The following is an 18515-nucleotide window of genomic DNA, read 5'->3' on the forward strand; positions in this document are numbered from 1 at the left end:
CCCTTTAATCAAAGAGACTTTTCCAAGGTTGGTCTATTAATTTGTCTATACTAGTGCATGAGGATCATCTCCAAAGTCTCACATGACATGCTTTCTGAAGCTTTCATATTTTTAAATACCTTTCACAAATACTTCCATTTATTGCTAGGCCTGTCATACAGAAATACAAGTCTATTTTATGCTTGTGCCCATACTGAAAAAGCTTTCATGGATAGTACATATGTATAGCACCACAAACACAAGGCTCGCTTCTTTGGTCCATCTATTTCTTTTATCCTTGTACCGATGCTAACTTTGTTTAATCTGTTTTTGGTGCTTCTCAAGTCAAAGAACTTTATGTCATTTTATTGACCTGAATTTTTTCTCATTAAATTATGTTCTTACTCTAATTCATAGGCAGTTAGAGGTCGTTGAGTAATAGGAAGTTAGAACTACATTGTCATGCTATTGATGTAGCAAAGTGATTCATGTATGTAGGTGTGGTGGTGTTATGGGAAAGTATGCTGCTGGAGAACTAAAGCCACCATCAACTGGTATGTGAACTTTCATTGGTTGAATATGTGTCTGTTTTATGGTTCAAGAACTGCACATTCAGTTTTCAAAACTAAATCGCTCGCGTGAAATTCTTGCTGTTGAGTTTGTTTGAATGAATGTATCTGTTGTATGCTGAAAGTCTTCTCAGACCTTGCTAATAAAATCTGAGGATAGCTTGTTGACATCCTTCTAGTTACCACATCTATTGTCATAGCCTAGTATATACTAGTATTTTTTTTTTGAAACTGGTAACATGTATTCATCAGCAAGGGTATGCTGGCCACCTCCAAAAGTATGATTACATAGATAGCTAATTTCAGAGAACCTAGGAAATCCACTATGTATTTCCTGTTATAAAGCATGAAACCCCAATACGAAGTATTTGCCACTTTTTTGTCCTTTAAAAATAGATTTCACACTAGACAAAATTGTCATTTAATTAATTTTCTAACATATAGGACCTTGAAACTAACTAAAGCTTTAGTTATTAAATTTTTCCTTGGTTGAACTATATAGGAACTAATATTTAGGAATTTAAAATTGAGTAAGATTACTTATATGAGTCTATACTTATTTGAATTGTGTAAAGTAACTATAACTTTTTCTGTGAGTGTTTTTGAACTATGTATAAGGGGTAGGGTTTTCAAGAGTAGCTCGCTCCAATTCCCTCAATTGTTTACAATATTGGGTTCAGAGATGGCAGGTCATCTCCATACTCTTTTGGGGCACATGCATTAGAATTTTCTGAAAACTTTATTGTTGTTTTGGAGAAGGGTCAAAACTACCCCAAACCTATTAACTTTCTCTTAAAATTATCCTCCTCCCACCTATTGACCCTAAAATGCCCATCATTCTTTTCTAGCTTAAAACTACCCTTAAGACCTAATGGCTGACTTGTTAGGACTTCATAAAAATACACATGGCACTTCTCCATTGGTTAACACGGAACCAAAATAATATATGCTTCCGTTTGACCATAGATTTTGAAGTTGAAACTTCAAATTTGAAAATTTGAGTTTTGTTGTGATTTTCGGAATTTGAAGTTGTGTTTGGACATGCGTTTTACTTGGAAAAAGTTTGAAGTTTTTTGAGTGGAACCCCCAAAAAGTGATCAGAGTTTGAAGATCAAATTTTAAAATCTACTTCCAAAATCTATGGCCAAACACGAGCTATAGTCAAATTTGTAAGTTCTAATAATATCCCATCATTTTGGATTCAGTATAGGGTTATTGATACAACAGTTTTTATAAGAGTTCACAAGTTGTCATAGTCATGTAATGATATTCTGCTTCTATATTAGATCTTGCAAGCATATTTTGGTTATTATTCTAGGAACACCAAATTGCCTCTAACTCGAACAAGCATTCCAGAAGCAAAGCATCTATTAGAATGTCACCCTTTCCTAACTTGAATAATGTGGAGATTATTGTGGGCAATGGTGTAAAGACAGACTTTTGGGCTGACCATTGGATTAGGCAGAACAATTTGAAGTCTACTTTCCTTGTCCTTTATTCAATAAGTCTACAATAACATGACATGATCAATCATTGTGGAGTCTACAAGGTTGGGATCTGATTTTTGGAGTAGCTCTAAATGATTGGGAAATTGAGAGTTTTATCAGAATGTTATAGTTATTGGGATCATTTGGTGGTACATCTGATTGCCTTGAAAGACTTAGATGGGAAATGAATAACAAAGGGATTTTTTCAGTAAAATCTGTTCATTGGAATCTGAATCATAGCAGTCCTATTAAGGTGAATTGACCCTGGAAACAAGTTTGGAAAGTAAAAATTCCAATGAAGGTGTCTTGTTTTGTTTGGTTGGTGATTAGGAAAGCATGCCTAACTCAAGTCAACTTACAAAGAAGAGGTTTTTAGATTTGTTTAAGATGTCTTTTATGTGACAGGAGGTTGAGAGCAATGAACACCTCTTTTTCACTGCAAGACAACTATAAATCTGTGGCATATGTTCTTTTGTATTTCGGGGATTCAATGGGTAATACCTAGCTCTACTCTGGGGCTTCTGAGCAGCTGGTGGAGTGTAGGTTACAGAGGAGGGGAGGATGATTGGTGGAAGATCATCCCTGCTTGCATCTGGTGGAGTGTGTGGAAAGAAAGGAATTTCAGATTTTCTGAAGGCACTAGCAGTTCTTTCTTAGTCTGTTCTTTTTTTGGTGTAAACAAAGTGTATTGGGGGAAGTAGATGACTTAGTTGATTTAATTGGCAATGTATAAGAACAAAGGTTTTTGGACCGTGGTCTTTTGTACCTATTGGCTTTTTTGTAAAGATCTCAACTTAGCACTTTTTCTGGGGTGTCTAAGTTTTGTTTAATATAAATACAATTGTTACCTTCCTCAAAAAGAGTATTCCTTTTCCTGAAGCATATTTCTTAATGAAGGACAACTCATTGCATCCCAATGATTATCACATTACGGATCTTCAGGATAGCTTTTGAAGGGATAGAAAATGATTTTGTATATTTGAGAAATAGCCTCTTGTCCATTATTTATTTTTATTGTACCCATGAGATTCTAATTCTTATAAAAGTTTGGATATCTTTCCTAGATAATCATATTGTTTTGTATTCTCTACTTTTTGATATATCACTTGTATAAGGGAGTTTTCTTCCCATTACCTATAAAAATATTTTACATTACAAATCACATTGTGAATCCTAAAATTGACTCACAATATTCATTTGGAAGGTAATATCAGGTTGGGACACTTGTGAGAGCATCTACTTGCCAACTAACCTCTTGTATTTCTCTGGATCAGTAAAAGGCATCTCCTAACCTAGTAGAAAATTAACACTTGGATCCATAAGAGTGTACATAGGTTTAAAATCATTCATGGTTTCTCCTCAAGAATGTGGGGAGAATTTTTATGCTATGAAATGTCAATTTCTGATGGATTGAGCTGCCTCAATACCTAAGAAGTACTCCATCATACCTGGTTCTCAGCTTGGTATGTAATGACCTTTCAAGTTAGCAATACCATCTTGATCACTGTCTATGCTATTGTATAATGTTTTATTTTGGTAAGTAAAATTTTATTTACCAAGTGATACGTTACAAAACAGAAAGAACAGCAGGTATGGACATCAGCTCCATCCTTGCTAAGACTCAATCTTCAAATCTAACTGGCTACCCTTTACGGATACATATTTAGAGCATGTAATCTAGTAGCTAACTTAGGATATCTACTCCCTCTTCCATGCGTCTCCTGAATAACATGCCTAATAATTGTGCTTGCTACTTGCTTCTTCTGTGTAAACACCCTGCTATATACACTCCAACCATATGTAATATAAGGAACTTGCCATTGCCATTTTATACACAAGTGCTGTGCTGCCTTTAGCCTTCGTATGTTTAATTGCCCATTGAACCTCAGCTGTCCAGTGCATTGTGCCTCTATTGATCCCTTGCCAATTCAGTATTTTGCTCCACACGTCTGCAGAATATGAGCATTGAAAGAATAGGTGGTCATGATCCTCATTCATCCGCTGACATAGAGGGCATAATGGGGACTGTATCATACCCCATTTAGCCAACCCATCTTTAGTCGCAAGCCTTCCATTTACTGCTAGGTAAATGATGAACAACCATTTAGGAGCTCCCACATTTGTCCAGACCAATGATCTCCACTCTACCTTCTCCATTGTACCCCTCATCTGCAGGTATACTTTGCCTATGGAGTATTTTTCCGTATCTCTTATATATGCCTCAGTATTGCCAGCCTCTTGGAGATGTTGAGCTGCTTTAAGGATTCTTTGTACCACCCAAGAAGCTTGTTTTTCCGGTATGTTCCACACACCATTCTGCCCATAATAGCTGTGTATCCAAGCAACCCATAGCTTATCTTTTTTCTGACATACATTCCATAGCAGCTTCCCAATTGCAGCTTTATTCCATGTGTAAATATCAAGAAATTGCAAACCTCCATTTGACTTGGGCCAGCACAATTTGTCCCTGCAATCAAAGCCTTCTCTGAGGTCTCTAAATTGCCAGTCCATAAGAATCTTCTACACATAGCCTCCACTTCTTGAATAATCTTCTTAGGAAGGGCAAAAATTTGGGACCAGAACATTTGAATAGCATATAGTACACGCTTGATGAGCTGAGCTCTACTTGCATATGACAAGAATTTGGTGGTCCAGTTTGTGATTCTATCTAGCATCTTCTCCAGTAGGGGTTTGCATTGGACTAAAGTCACCCTTTTAGCTCTCAAAGGTACGCCAAGGTATCTGAATGGCAGTGTTCCTTGACAAAATGCAGTTCTTCCAGTATCTCCCTTTGTAGTTTTTGCTTAACTCCACCAAAGTACACACTACTTTTCTTTATGTTTGCAACCAGACCTGAGGCCTGAGAAAACTGCATAAAACACTGATTCATACACTTGACTGATTTTATATCTCCTCTGCAAAACAGCAACAGGTCATCAACAAAACTCAATTGTACTATCTTTTGAGCTTTGCATCTAGGATGGTAGTGGAAATTAGGGTCCATCTGTAAACTCTTCAGAATTCTTGTCAAGTAATCCATTGCTTGTACGAGTAAATAGGGGGACAGTGGATCCCCTTGTCTTACCCCTCTCCTTGCTTTAAAAGGTGTTGTACTATGTCCATTAATCTGAATGGAGTATGTGACTGTTGTAACACATTGCATTATCCACTTTGTGACTCTAGGTGGCATTTTGAGTTCCTCCTCTGCTCCAAAAATGTCCATTCCAGAGAATCATAGGTTTTTTTCATGTCAATTTTCACCATACACCTTTTAGAAATCCCCTGTCTCCCATATCCTTTTACAATTTCATGACTCAGTATCGCATTGTCATTCAAAGCCCTTCCTGGTACAAATGCTGATTGATTAGGATCCACAAGACTCTCCATGACTAGTTTCAACCTAGCAGTGATTACTTTAGATATAACTTTGTATATTGTTGAGCAACATGAAATTGGCATGTATTCACTTATTCTAGCTGGGTTTTCTACCTTAGGTATAAGTGTTACAGCAGTACAATTAATAGATTCGAACATCTCATCAGTGTCAAAGAAGTTTAGGACTGCTTGTGTTATCTCCTCCCCCACTATTGCCCATGCTCTTTTGAAAAACTCAGCATTTAATCCATCTCGACCTGGAGCTTTTTGGTCGCTGATACCCTTCAGAGCTGTTTCCACTTCCTTCCTTGTTCCTGGAGCTGCTATCTGAATTTGTTGGGCTCTATTTAGCATTCCTCCCCTCCTCATTACAGTGGTATCTACATTTGGCAAATAATTTGCAGCCTGTCCAAGTAATCCTTGATAGAAATTCAGTGCCTCTTCCTCAATATCTTCTTGAGAATGCACAATTATACGTGCAACAGTAGTGAGGCTTGTGATTGTATTCTGGGCCACTCTATTTTTCATATGAGCAAAGAAGTATCATGTATTAGCATCACCTGGGTTCAACCATTGCACCCTGGACTTTTGTCTCATAGCACTTTCCTCAACCAAATTCCACTTCTCCAGTTGTTTCCTCGGTTCCTTTTCTTGCTCCCTATTAGCATGCATTATATTATGGTCTAGCATATCAGTCTGTACTAGGTGAAGCTGCTCTCTGATTTGCTGGATTTTGTCCTTCACCCCTCTGAACTCAGAATTGTTAATCCCTTTCAGTACATTTTTCATCTTTTTGAGCTTCCACCAGACTGTCTTCATGTCTCCTTTTCTATGTCCTTGCCAAGCTTGTTTAACTATTTGAAGAAACCTAGGATGGTCTGCAATACAGTTAAAGAAGCTGAAAGATATATACTTCATCCTCAGGATCCATGTGAAGAAATATCCTTTTTTATATCTGTGTAACCTTTGCATCCTTTGGATGCTTTGCTATTAATATAACACTTATTTCATCAAAGAAAATATATTCTTGATATCCAAGTAATGATGAGGATGGAAGGAATCTTAAGTCTTAACCAAGAGAGAGAACGTATCACCATAGTCAAGTTGAAATGTTTGTACATAACCTTTAGCAACCAAACGATCATTATGCTGGTCAACTGATAGTCTGGACCATCATTCGTTGAGTACTGCACGAAGAATGAACATTGAAATTTACCTGGAGGCAAACGAACCAGTTTTCAAGTGCTACTAAATTGTAAAGAAGTTATTTTCACAGTCATAACATGTTGCCAACTTCAATTGAAAGAGCTTTACCTATGGACTCTGGAACAAAGACACAAGACAAGGACAATATGAGAACAAAACGTGATGATTATCAAGACTAGTCAAAAAAGTATTGATAAATTATGAGTATGAGAAAAACAAATACCATATCAAACAGTCATCAGAGGACTATGTAAGAAGCAGTTCCACAAAAAAAGCTCATGGTGGACGGTGTAAATCATCTTGATCTGGTGTCAAATGTTGGTTACAATGGTAAGAAGAGCAGTGATGCCATGGAGGAGATGCAGTAGAGGTGCCGATAGGTTCCTGAAGTGGAAAAAGAGTGGATAAGAATTAAGAACATAGAGCGTCAAGATGGATAGAAGAAAAATGTTTGAATAGGTTGAGTTTCAAATAAGGATTGACGGAGGTCGGAGGAATAGCAACCATATCCCTTTTGAATGTAAGAGTAATCAAGAAACACACACTTGAAAGCTCTAGGGACTATTTTGTATCATCCAGGGGTAGGGTGATGAACAAAGCAAGTACTCTCAAATACATGAGATAGAAAAGAAAATAGAGGTGGAACCTGATTCTGGATTTTTTCTGATACCATTTGAGAATTATGAGAGAACTGAAAAAATACATGACAGAAGTGTCTTACGCATGAATTCTTCAATAGTCACATTTTTCATTTTGTAGATTTACATTTGTTTGATATGGGAAACTTACACACACAACTCTGCGTAACACTTGAGTGCAACTGTTCACATTTTAGCTATTTAAAACAGCTCACTTCGATAATGGGGCATGTACAAAAAAATTATCTCCTTCCAATTTACTGGAAACCATGCTGGCTTCCTTTCTCCTTGTGACAAGATTTTAGGTACCTCATAGAGAGAAGTGGGCTACCAATTTCTTGGTGGAAAATCTAAGGTCTTCACATATATGAAAGTTTGCAGTGGAGGCTGTACAGAGCTGTTTTATATCTTTGATAATACTTCTGTGTTCTTTCTTTTCATTTCTTCTTTTGTTTTATGGCCTTCCTATTACACCAATAAGTTTTCTTTTGTGTGGAAGTATGAGATAGTATTTTGAGAGAATGTTCATACTTTAGAATTGTGATATACTTTATTGACTCAGCATTTTATCTTAGCTTCTTCTCGTGGCTCTGGAAAGCATCCTCAGTTAATCCCTTCAACTCCGAGGTGGGCAGTTGCCAATGGTGCTGGTGTTATTTTAAGTGTTTGTGATGAAGAAGTTGCTCGTTATGAGACTGCTACCTTGACTGCAGCTGCCGTTCCTGCTCTTCTGCTTCCACCTCCTACAACACCTATGGATGAGCATCTTGTTGCAGGGCTACCAGCACTTGAGCCGTATGCACGATTGTTTCATCGGTAAGAGCATCAGTTAGGTTATTTTTAGAGCTTTTAAGAAAGGAAAGGGATTTTTGACATCTGCTTCTGGATTAGATACTATGCAATTGCTACTCCAAGTGCCACCCAGAGGCTTCTTCTTGGACTTCTAGAAGCTCCACCATCCTGGGCTCCAGATGCACTTGATGCTGCTGTTCAGCTAGTGGAACTTCTTCGAGCAGCTGAAGATTATACTTCTGGCTTGCGGGTAAGTTACAAAAGTTTCAATTGAAATAGTTTGAACAAGTTCTTGTAGAGGCCAACGCCATATATTTGAATGCCTCATTTTTGTCATTTTCCCATCTTTTCTTTTGGGGTTTCTATATACAACATGCTGATACTTTTGAACTGTAACAATCAGTTGGGGACACGATTGAATTGTTTACAGTATGGTTTGCATAAAAGCTTGTCCACAACTAGTTTGCTATGATTCTGATAATATATTTGGACAGAGAGTCCCATGGCTGCAGCATCAGTATATGTCCAATGCTAGTTTTCAACACCTTTGGTCTCATCTACCTAGGCATTAAATGATCCATTCTCGGCCAACTTCCTTTATCTTCTATATCTTTTTCTTTTGGGGCGAGGGGCTGGGCGAGTGGAGAAGGTAGTTTGGTTGGTTTTGGCCTTCATGTGGAGGAAAACACAGCTAAATTACGATCTGAAGCAGGATATCTGAAAGATAGAAAAGGAAGAGTTGATGTTTACATGATTTGGTGTCACTTGAGTAATCCCAAGATCCGTGAAGGAGTTGATGTTCAGCTGGAAGAGTGGAACTAGGAGAGGAAGGTACTAGACGTGGAATGTTACTCCTCTAGCTCTAATATGGGTCATTTGGAAAGAGAGATATAGGAGAGCTTTTGAAGGAGTGAAGATGAGCTTTGCTCAATTGAGGGGTAGTCTCTTATCCCATATTTTCTTTTGGTGCACCCATGTAGTTCCTGTTTGTATAGAGGACTGGGTGTCTTTTGGAGAGAACCATATTTTGTAGGTCTCTCCTTTTTGGTAAATCTCTTCTTTACGACCAAGTTGGCCTTGCTATTATCAATGAAAACCTTACTTGATCCAAAAAAAATTTAAAAAAAAGATACAGAAGAAAGAGTTAAGTTGAGTATGAACAAGAGGGGAGTAAAATTTTCCTTCTTCTTTTCCTTTAAGCTAGTTTTTAGGAAAGGGATTAGTCCTCCACCATGTGGTCTTACATCATAAGTTCTAGCTGATGTTTCTACCAACATCATTAATCTTATATGCATGTTACCCATTTTAGTGGAGGTTTATACACTTGAAGCAAATCCAGAGTTTTCTTAGCTTCACTAACTCCAATAACAGTGGAGACAATTTCAGCGTTGAATGGATTCTGCGAAGGATTCTTAACTTTCTAGGTTTGCAAGAAGTACATAAATACATCCTAGTTGATCTTTTATTCTATTTCCCAATAGCGTAAACACTTTAGGCTCGCCTAACTTGTCTGTGTTTTAGCTTCTACATGGAGATTCCTAAGTTTATTAATGATGGTATGAGCTGGTCTTGAGAAGAACCTATAATTGATGAGATAAAGGCAAGGGTCAAAAAGGAACTGCAGGTTTGGATACTCAGCGAGAGAAAGTTATTACAGCATTCTCATTTATTCTCTCCATAAAAATGCACGATCTGGTGGTGTAGGGAGTAGGGACTGAAAAACAAAATAAGCGGGGTGAACTAGTTTCCTATCTATCCTTTATGACGCTCCATCTTTCTTTCATAACCTTTCAGAATATTGTTTTATCTCCTTGCATCACTGAAGTGCCCATCCTCTGTTCCTTACCTCCTTGGTTCCCCATATAAGTTTTTAGATGAAGTAAGAACATTATAAACAAAAGAACATTATAAACAAAAGAGCGTTAAGTAGCCCATATACAAAAGGTACACCAGAAAGTAGAAAATCTTACAAAAATAAATGATTTTTTTATTCAATTTCAAAATAATAAATGATTTTCTACGAAAGCCACCCAATCATCTATACAAAAAGTAACTTCATGGGTGGATCAAAAGGAAAAGAGGCTATTTCTCAAGTGTACAACATCTCTCGCTATTCCAGTAATGCCCTATGTCAGATATGAATATCTGCAATATCTGGATTGATATCAACTTCAGCTAGTAGGTCATCTTTGTAAAATTGGAGTGTCATGAAATTTTAAATTTGTGGTTCAACTCGTAAAGGGTCAGAAGATCTGATGACTTCGTGGCATTAGGCTCTTCTTGTAGACCAATATGTACCTTTAACAATCTTTCACTTTTGGATGATCTCAGTATCCCAAGAATAACCTAAGAATAAAGATTCAACAATAGCAACAACATACCCAGTGTAATCACAGAAAGTGGAGTTTGGGGAGGAGGGTCAATTGTACGCATACCTTACCCCTGCTTTGGAGGTAGAGAAGCTATTTCTGATAGACCCTTGACTCAAGGAAAAAACTGAACAATGTAGTATAGAGAAATAAATAACGGAAATAAAGAAGTCATGGTAAAATACTATAGACAACCTAACAAATGAACAATAGTCATAACAGGATGAAACGATAAACGAAGTACAAAATAACAACGGATAATAACCAAGCTCAAAGAACATGAAACTACTCTGTTCGTTGTATTTGATTTCAAAGAAAGCAACAGCTGACTGACTATTTAATCTCTATGCATCGGAAGTCAACATGGTGCTAGAGAAAACATAGAATCCACAATTAAATAGAGAAAATGGCAGAAATGGTCTCTTATGTTTGGGAGTAGGTTCAAAATAGTCCTAAAGTATGCTTTGAGTCCTTCAAGTTTGCCAAAAGTGTCTCCGTGAAATATTTAACGAACTCTGTCTATTAGATTTGACGGGACTGCGAAAAGAAGAAGATATAATCAAAAGCACTGAGAAAGTCTCATTATATCCTAGAAACTACAGCACAAAACACTATATTAGACACCAAAAGATGGACCAAAAATAGCAGAAATTACATTGAAAAAAATGCACCAAACTCTAGAAAGAGATCAAAAATAGCAAAAACTGCTAAAGTTGTACCCCCAAATGTTAGATACCGCTACTTCTTTTTTTTTTTTGTTCCACAGTTCCTGTCAAATCTAACTGACCAAGTTCGTTAAAAATTTGATTGAGGTTAACGTTAGGGAAGATTTTAAACCTACTCCCAAACATAAGGGCCATTTTTTGTCATTTTCTCAAATTCAGTAGTGTGATGAACAATTTGATTTGAATGCTGAACCTGGAGGATCAGAAATATTTTATTGTTTTATTTACTGGTCGAATATTAAGTCTGTTTTCAAGGTGCATAACCTATCTCCATCATATGACAGACTTTTCTTCTACCATAATTTCTTGAGGTCCTTGCCATGTAGGATGGTCTTAGCCTCCTAATTTTACCAAACAGACTCCACTTTTGTCATAAAATTATGTCACATCCCTCTACATCTATAATGTGGGCTGTACGATGAAGTGTAGACATTACATGATACTGTTTCCATGCTTTCGTTTCCCCGAGTCGTTGCATAATATGCCTATGCTCTTTAGATGCATCATATAAACCATAAGTAACTTGCTAATAAGGTGAGAATTGATCTGTATTTTGCTTTCATTTCAATTTCAGAAACTGAATTAATCTTGCCCACCTTCAATAAAGCCATACTGTAATGGCTGGTCTTCTTTCACATTGCCGGATTCTCAATTTTGTTCTCAGCTTTCTATGAATCCTTTGCAGAAATTATGAACTCTTGTATGTTCGCCACCAAGAAGTATTTCATTAAGTATGGAAATGCTACCATATCAAATTGTAGTATACCTGATTTAATACTCCACTAATTGTATTTGTCTTGTCTTAATTGTATTTGTTTTCATTTTACATGTAGCATTTCTAACCTTTCATTATTGCTGAAGCTTCCTAGGAATTGGATGCATTTGCATTTCTTGCGTGCAATTGGAATTGCCATGTCCATGAGAGCAGGCATTGCTGCAGATGCTGCAGCTGCTTTACTTTTCCGAGTACTTTCACAGCCTGCTCTGCTCTTTCCTCCATTAAGGCAAGTTGAAGGAATTGAAGTTCAACACGAACCACTGGGTGGCGGCTATATTTCATGCGATAAAAAGCAGGTATATCCATTAGTTTGAAAATTGAATGCTATGTTTGTGGTATATCTGGACTTTCTGCAGAATCCTTCCAAATCTATCAAGTAGTTGTTTTTGATAGTGATTATCAATCATGAATTTTTTTTCAGAGACAAGTGCCTTTAGCAGAAGCCACAGTTGAAGCCACTGCGCAAGGGATTGCATCAATGCTTTGTGCACATGGCCCTGAGGTTGAATGGAGAATATGTACCATATGGGAAGCTGCTTATGGCTTGATTCCTTTGAGTTCATCAGCTGTTGATCTACCTGAAATTATAGTTGCCACCCCTCTGCAACCACCTGTTTTATCATGGAACCTGTATATACCACTACTAAAGGTTCTTGAGTATCTTCCTCGTGGGAGTCCATCTGAAACTTGCCTCATGAAAATATTTGTGGCAACGGTAGAAGCAATTCTTCAGAGAACATTCCCATCTGAGTCCTCTAGAGATGAAATCAGAAGAAACAGATACAACATGTTTGGATCTGCCTCCAAAAACCTTGCTGTGGCAGAATTGCGAACAATGGTTCATTCATTGTTCTTGGAGTCGTGTGCTTCTGTAGAGCTTGCTTCTCGGCTTCTTTTTGTTGTATTAACTGTATGTGTCACCCATGAAGCAAAAACAAATGGGAGCAGAAAACCTGTAGGTGAAGATCCTCACCATCCTAGTGAAATGGGTTCAGACTCGCTGGAAGCTGGTGGAAAGCAGAAAGAAAAAAATCCCAAGAAAGTGAAAAAACAAGGACCTGTTTCAGCATTTGATTCTTATGTTCTTGCTGCTGTCTGTGCTCTTTCATGTGAACTTCAACTCTTTCCTTTGCTTTCAAGAGGGAGTAATTATTCGGATCCAAAATCCATCCTGGTTGCTGCAAAGCATGCAAATGATTCGTCTATGGAGTTTAAAAATGGGATTCATTCTGCTGTCTGTCACACTCGGAGGATATTGACAATTCTGGAGGCTCTTTTCTCTTTGAAACCATCATCTATAGGAACTTCATGGAGCTACAGCTCAAATGAGATAGTTGCTGCAGCTATGGTAGCTGCTCATATTTCTGATCTGTTTAGACACTCCAAGGCTTGCATGCATGCTCTTTCGGCCTTAATACGGTGTAAGTGGGATAATGAAATTCTCTCCAGGGCATCTTCACTGTATAACCTCATTGATATCCATAGTAAAGTTGTTGCATCAATTGTTGACAAGGCCGAACCATTGGAAGCACACCTAATACCTGTTCCTGTTAAGAAAAGAAGCTCGTGCTTGAATGGGAAAAAACATAATAAATATAGCAATTGCACCTGCTTAACTGCAGAACAGTCATCATTGCTTGAGTGCAAACACTCAACTGATTGTAAAACATTAACTATGAGTGAGAAAGTTTTACACTCAAGCGAAGCTGCACAGTACACCAGTGGTAAAGGGATCGCAAGTTTCCCTTTAGATGCTTCAGATTTGGCCAACTTTCTGACAATGGACAGGCACATAGGATTCAATTGCAATGCTGAAGATCTTATAAAGTCGGTACTCGCGGAGAATGAGAAATTATGTTTTTCTGTTGTCTCGTTGCTGTGGCACAAGTTAATTGCATCACCTGAAATACAACCAAGTGAAGAAAGCACTTCCGCTCAGCAGGGATGGAGACAGGTATCCACCACATTACTTCATGATATTAATTGTAGAGTGTTTATTTTGAAATAAAATAATGTACATCTAAATTCTGAAAGCATATAGATGGTTACTGCAATGCTATGGCTTGTTATATGACGTTTTTTAGCTTGACAATCCCATGACCATTCTCACTTGAAGTTTCAAATTTTTGGTTGGTCCGTAGTTTTGACATCAAAGATTTGAAGACTGTGTGACATTTAGAATATAGGCAACCATCAGTTCTAAAATTTAGGAGATCACTAACCTTTAAAGTTCGGAAAATATGTTTGACTTTCCTTTTTCATGCGCTTCAATGCTGCATCTTTCCCCTCCTGAACCTCTTTCCGCATAGAGCTTTCTTGATATGAAGAGATTATATTTGATAACACTCTATTCTATTGGCTGAAAAATTGAACAATTTTGACAGGCAATTGCAACTTTACCTCCCTTAGAACTTGTTAATGCTTTGAGGAGTTCTTTCTTTTGATGTTAAGGTAATTTTATTAAATCAAGTACCAAGAACTTATGTATAAAAAGGTATTACAGAGACTCCATTACATCAGATCTTCGTAGAATGCAATTCCATCAAAAGATAGTTCAAATCTTCCATTCTGTGTTCCTTACACCAGATACATAACTTTCTGTATGCTCTTGTACTTAACAATAGAAGTGTGTTGTTTCTTCTCTTCAAAGCATCCTTATTTCTTTCTCGCCAAATAGTCTACTTGTTGCACAATGGAGTGGTCTTCCAGTCCTTTGTCCCTGCTGGCATGAGATTAAGCTCAAATATCCTTTGGCATCACCCATTGCACCCCAAAACACACACAAAAATGAACTCCAAATCTGCCAGGTCCAAACACAGTGTATTAGGTTGTTAGTTGTTTTCACAACATTTTCACAAAAGAAACATCTGCTGCACATTGAAATTGCTCTCTTCTATATGGTGGCATGTGTTCTTCAAGCCTATTTGCAGCTGTCCATCCAAAAATGCAACCTCGGGAGAGGCTTTTGTTTTCTATATCACTTTCCATGGCTAATCAGTCTCCTAGTTTCCAGCCTGCTTCTGCATCTTATTATAGCAGCTTTTCACATTAAAACTGCCCACTTTCATATGCCAACCAGATCTGCTTACCCCTTTTGCTATCATCCAGAGTAATTGGCTTCAATAGATTCATCAGTTCACATATTTTATCAACCTCCCAATCATTAAAAGTATACCTTTCCAGTATCTACAAAACAGTCAGCAATCAAGCATATTTTGTTTATTACTAGGGTTTATAAACGGGACAAATATTTCAGTTTGAGCTCTTCCCACTCTTATGGTTTGACAAAAGGAAGAAGAATGTGCAGAGAGAGAACTTACTTGGCCACCAATTTTTTATCCCTGTTCGCACCTATTTTACTCTCGTAGTTTTCCTTCCTTTCCCTAGTTTTCAATCATAAGAAATATCATGTCAAGGAAGATGGAGAATAGTAGAGCATGAACTCCACCTCTAGTGTAGGGCAAAGTAGTAAGGAAAAAAATATGGAGTTCTGAAATACTCAAGGAATGAACAATGGTTTCAAGACTTCTAATGTTCTCTCTATCCTTAAGGCTGAACTTCCCCTTCCTAACAATCTTTGATTTGCAGAGAAAATTATGCGAGTATACCTCAAGCATCTAATGAAGCCAATAGAGTTTGGTTCTGTTTGCTTTGAGGTGTAGTATACATATTCTATATATTAGTCTGTAGGCCTCTAACTCCTCTTTTGTTTATTAAAATTAAGACGGTGAATCTGAACATTAAGATGTACATTAAGATCAAATACATTTGAATCTGAACACAGATCTAAATATTAACTTGTTGTATTAAGATTTGAATACTAAATAGTTAAGACAGTTTATTTCATATCTAAATATATAAAAGAGTTAATGGTCAAAAACACACTTATTTTATTACTTTTTTGTGAGTTTCATACCTCAGCTATCGGTTGTTCCCTTTACCTACCTAAACTATCACACCCTTTGTATTAAAACACACCTCGATGATAAGTTGGCCAAATATTATTCCCACTCAATCAACATTAGTATATTTACATGGCACAAACAGCATAACAAGGGAATCAGTAAAATACAACTTCATGCTAGAATGTGAAATGGTTAAAATAGATGCAATTAATGGTTTTGATTATCATCAGTTGCATTATGATTACTAGAAAAATATGACTAATCAACCTAGACAACATGCAGGTACTTGTCAATAGTACCTTAAAAAGCATAAAATACTTAATTAGCTTTTACTAACATGAAGCTTTTGCAGGATTACCGTAGAAAACATGAGATACCTATTAGCTTTCACCAGTGTTCAGATTGGTGAGGAAATGAGTTATAGTCTCGTTATATGGTCTTGGGAAATCCTCCCCTCATGAGTTGGCTTTTGGGGTTGAGTTAGGCCCTAGGTTTATTTCTTCACATGGTTTTAGAGCCAATCCATTTATTCCTGTTTTGTGTTGGGCCTCCTCGTTATGTTATCCATGCTCTAGTTGTACCTTCATGTGCGTAGGAGGGGTGTTAAGTCCTGTTCAGGAAATAGGTTGTGATTTCCTTAAAGTCTTTGGGCAATCCTCACCGTATGAACTAACTTTTTGGGTTGAGTTTGTCTCAAAATCCATTTCTTCACAACCAACAAGCAGCTTTTGCACCACTACCTTTTAAAATATTGGATGCTTATTAGCTTTTACTTGTTTTACAGGTCATTGACGCACTATGCAACGTCGTATCAGCATTGCCTTCAAAAGCTGCTACAGCCATTGTTCTTCAGGTCCTGATTTCGCTTTTCGGAATTTGATGATAACATGAATATGGACACTTTTTTTTCTTGAAAGATAACATATATTCTTCACCATTTCTCTAGAAAAAAAGAGAGAATTATGATATTTTTTTTCAAGCATCTGATTTTAAGTTCAATTTCTGTTGGTGGATCCATTAAGCTTTCACAGATTTACATGCTTTCAAATAATGCAATTTTGTCCATAATAATTTGTGGCCGCATATCTATAAAAGATTACATCTTAGATTTTTTGTGGTATGGGGTACTTGTCTGCCTCATGAAGCTTTTTTGACTTCCATCTTTGATCATTTTGTAACTTTGCGCCTAGTCATTTGGGTCTTCATCACCATATCTGTTTAGTCACTTTCCTTGCTTTGTTTACTTGTCAGGCGGACAAGGAATTGCAACCATGGATTGCCAAAGATGATGATCTTGGTCAGAAGATGTGGAGGATAAACCAACGAATTGTGAAATTGATTGCAGAAGTAATGAGGAATCATGATACACCAGAATCTTTGGTTATTCTTGCTAGTGCACCAGACCTCCTCTTACGGGCAACAGATGGGATGCTTGTAGATGGAGAAGCATGCACCTTACCACAGCTGGAGGTAATAACAACTTCTGTTAAACCACTTCTCATTGAAGTATATCTTTGATTTAGCAAGCTAGGACTTTCTATATGCTCTGGAGTTCTGAGTAATATGATGTGTCTGAATGGCAATTGATTGATCATATTCTATTTCTTTTTCGATTCTAATAAAATTGTTTGTTTGTAATTGACCATTGTCTGAACAGCTCCTGGAAGTGACAGCTAGAGCTGTACAACCAGTGCTTGAGTGGGGAGAATCTGGATTAGCAATCGTTGATGGTCTGTCAAACTTGTTGAAGGTAATATCTCTTTAACGAAGTTAAAGGATTTGTTGCCAGTGAAAATTTTTCTTCATCACTTTAAGATGATATATACTTCTTGTTAATACATTGCAGTGCCGCTTACCGGCCACAGTTCGTTGTATTTCTCATCCAAGTGCTATCGTACGTGCTCTCAGCATATCACTTCTCCGTGCCATTATGCATACTGGTTCAATAAAAACTAGAGCTAAACGAGCTGATGTAAATGGTATCCATGGTCCTGCTTATAAGTACTTAAACATGGGCACTATTAACTGGCAAAGGGATATCGAGAAGTGTTTGACGTGGGAAGCTAACAGCCGAATTGAAAATGGAATGTGTACAGAGTTTCTTGATATGGCTGCTAAGGAATTAGGGTGTACTATATCCATTTGATCTAACTTAAATTAATGGGGGCAGTATATTAGTTTTCTTCCCATGATTTGCCACATGAAATTCACAAGATTAGAAAGTGACCATCTATTGGCATGAGGATGGAGAAAGGAGAAAGAGCTTTAGTTACACAGTCAGGAAATGAGATTAGTGTCCTTTTGACACATCCATGATCATGGAAATATAGGTAGTCCTTCTCTGGTTGTATTTTTTTTTTTTTTTTTGGTTCAGTTTATGTTTGATGTACACCTGAATATGAACATGATTGTGAAAATATGATTTATTAATATTCAGTGCGAGTGTGACCAACAAAAAGGGTGGCTCTTATGTAATAACCATGTCTGATTTATTTGCCAGTTTCTTCAGAAAGTTGGTCTGTTTTTCATTCCAACCTTCTCCCTGTCTATTTCTATAATAGAAAAAAACAATTTGCTGTAAACCAATGACACTTGATACGAAACCCCCAAGTCGATGGTCAATCTAACCATACGAACTGCCTCCTTCCCTCACTCCACCTCTCTGTGGTGTTTCAACTACTCAATGTGTGCA

At 37.2% G+C, this 18515-nt stretch overlaps 1 protein-coding gene across 2 annotated transcripts in view; it reads left to right on the forward strand.

The window, feature by feature from the left end:
• Positions 1-18253, forward strand: part of LOC125856516 (protein GIGANTEA-like) — a 35179-nt gene extending 16926 nt beyond the window's left edge. For both annotated transcript variants that reach the window (XM_049536077.1, XM_049536078.1), the window contains 9 exons: positions 478-533; positions 7830-8070; positions 8146-8296; positions 12002-12214; positions 12340-13872; positions 16608-16676; positions 17075-17293; positions 17481-17573; positions 17670-18253. In XM_049536077.1, coding sequence (XP_049392034.1) covers positions 478-533; positions 7830-8070; positions 8146-8296; positions 12002-12214; positions 12340-13872; positions 16608-16676; positions 17075-17293; positions 17481-17573; positions 17670-17969 — 2875 coding nt within the window. In that variant the 3' untranslated portion in view covers positions 17970-18253. The remainder of the gene's footprint in view (positions 1-477; positions 534-7829; positions 8071-8145; positions 8297-12001; positions 12215-12339; positions 13873-16607; positions 16677-17074; positions 17294-17480; positions 17574-17669) is intronic.
• The last annotated feature ends 262 nt before the right edge of the window (positions 18254-18515 follow it).

This window comes from Solanum stenotomum, chromosome 2, assembly GCF_019186545.1.
Source record: "Solanum stenotomum isolate F172 chromosome 2, ASM1918654v1, whole genome shotgun sequence".
Classification (NCBI taxonomy): Eukaryota; Viridiplantae; Streptophyta; class Magnoliopsida; order Solanales; family Solanaceae; genus Solanum; species Solanum stenotomum.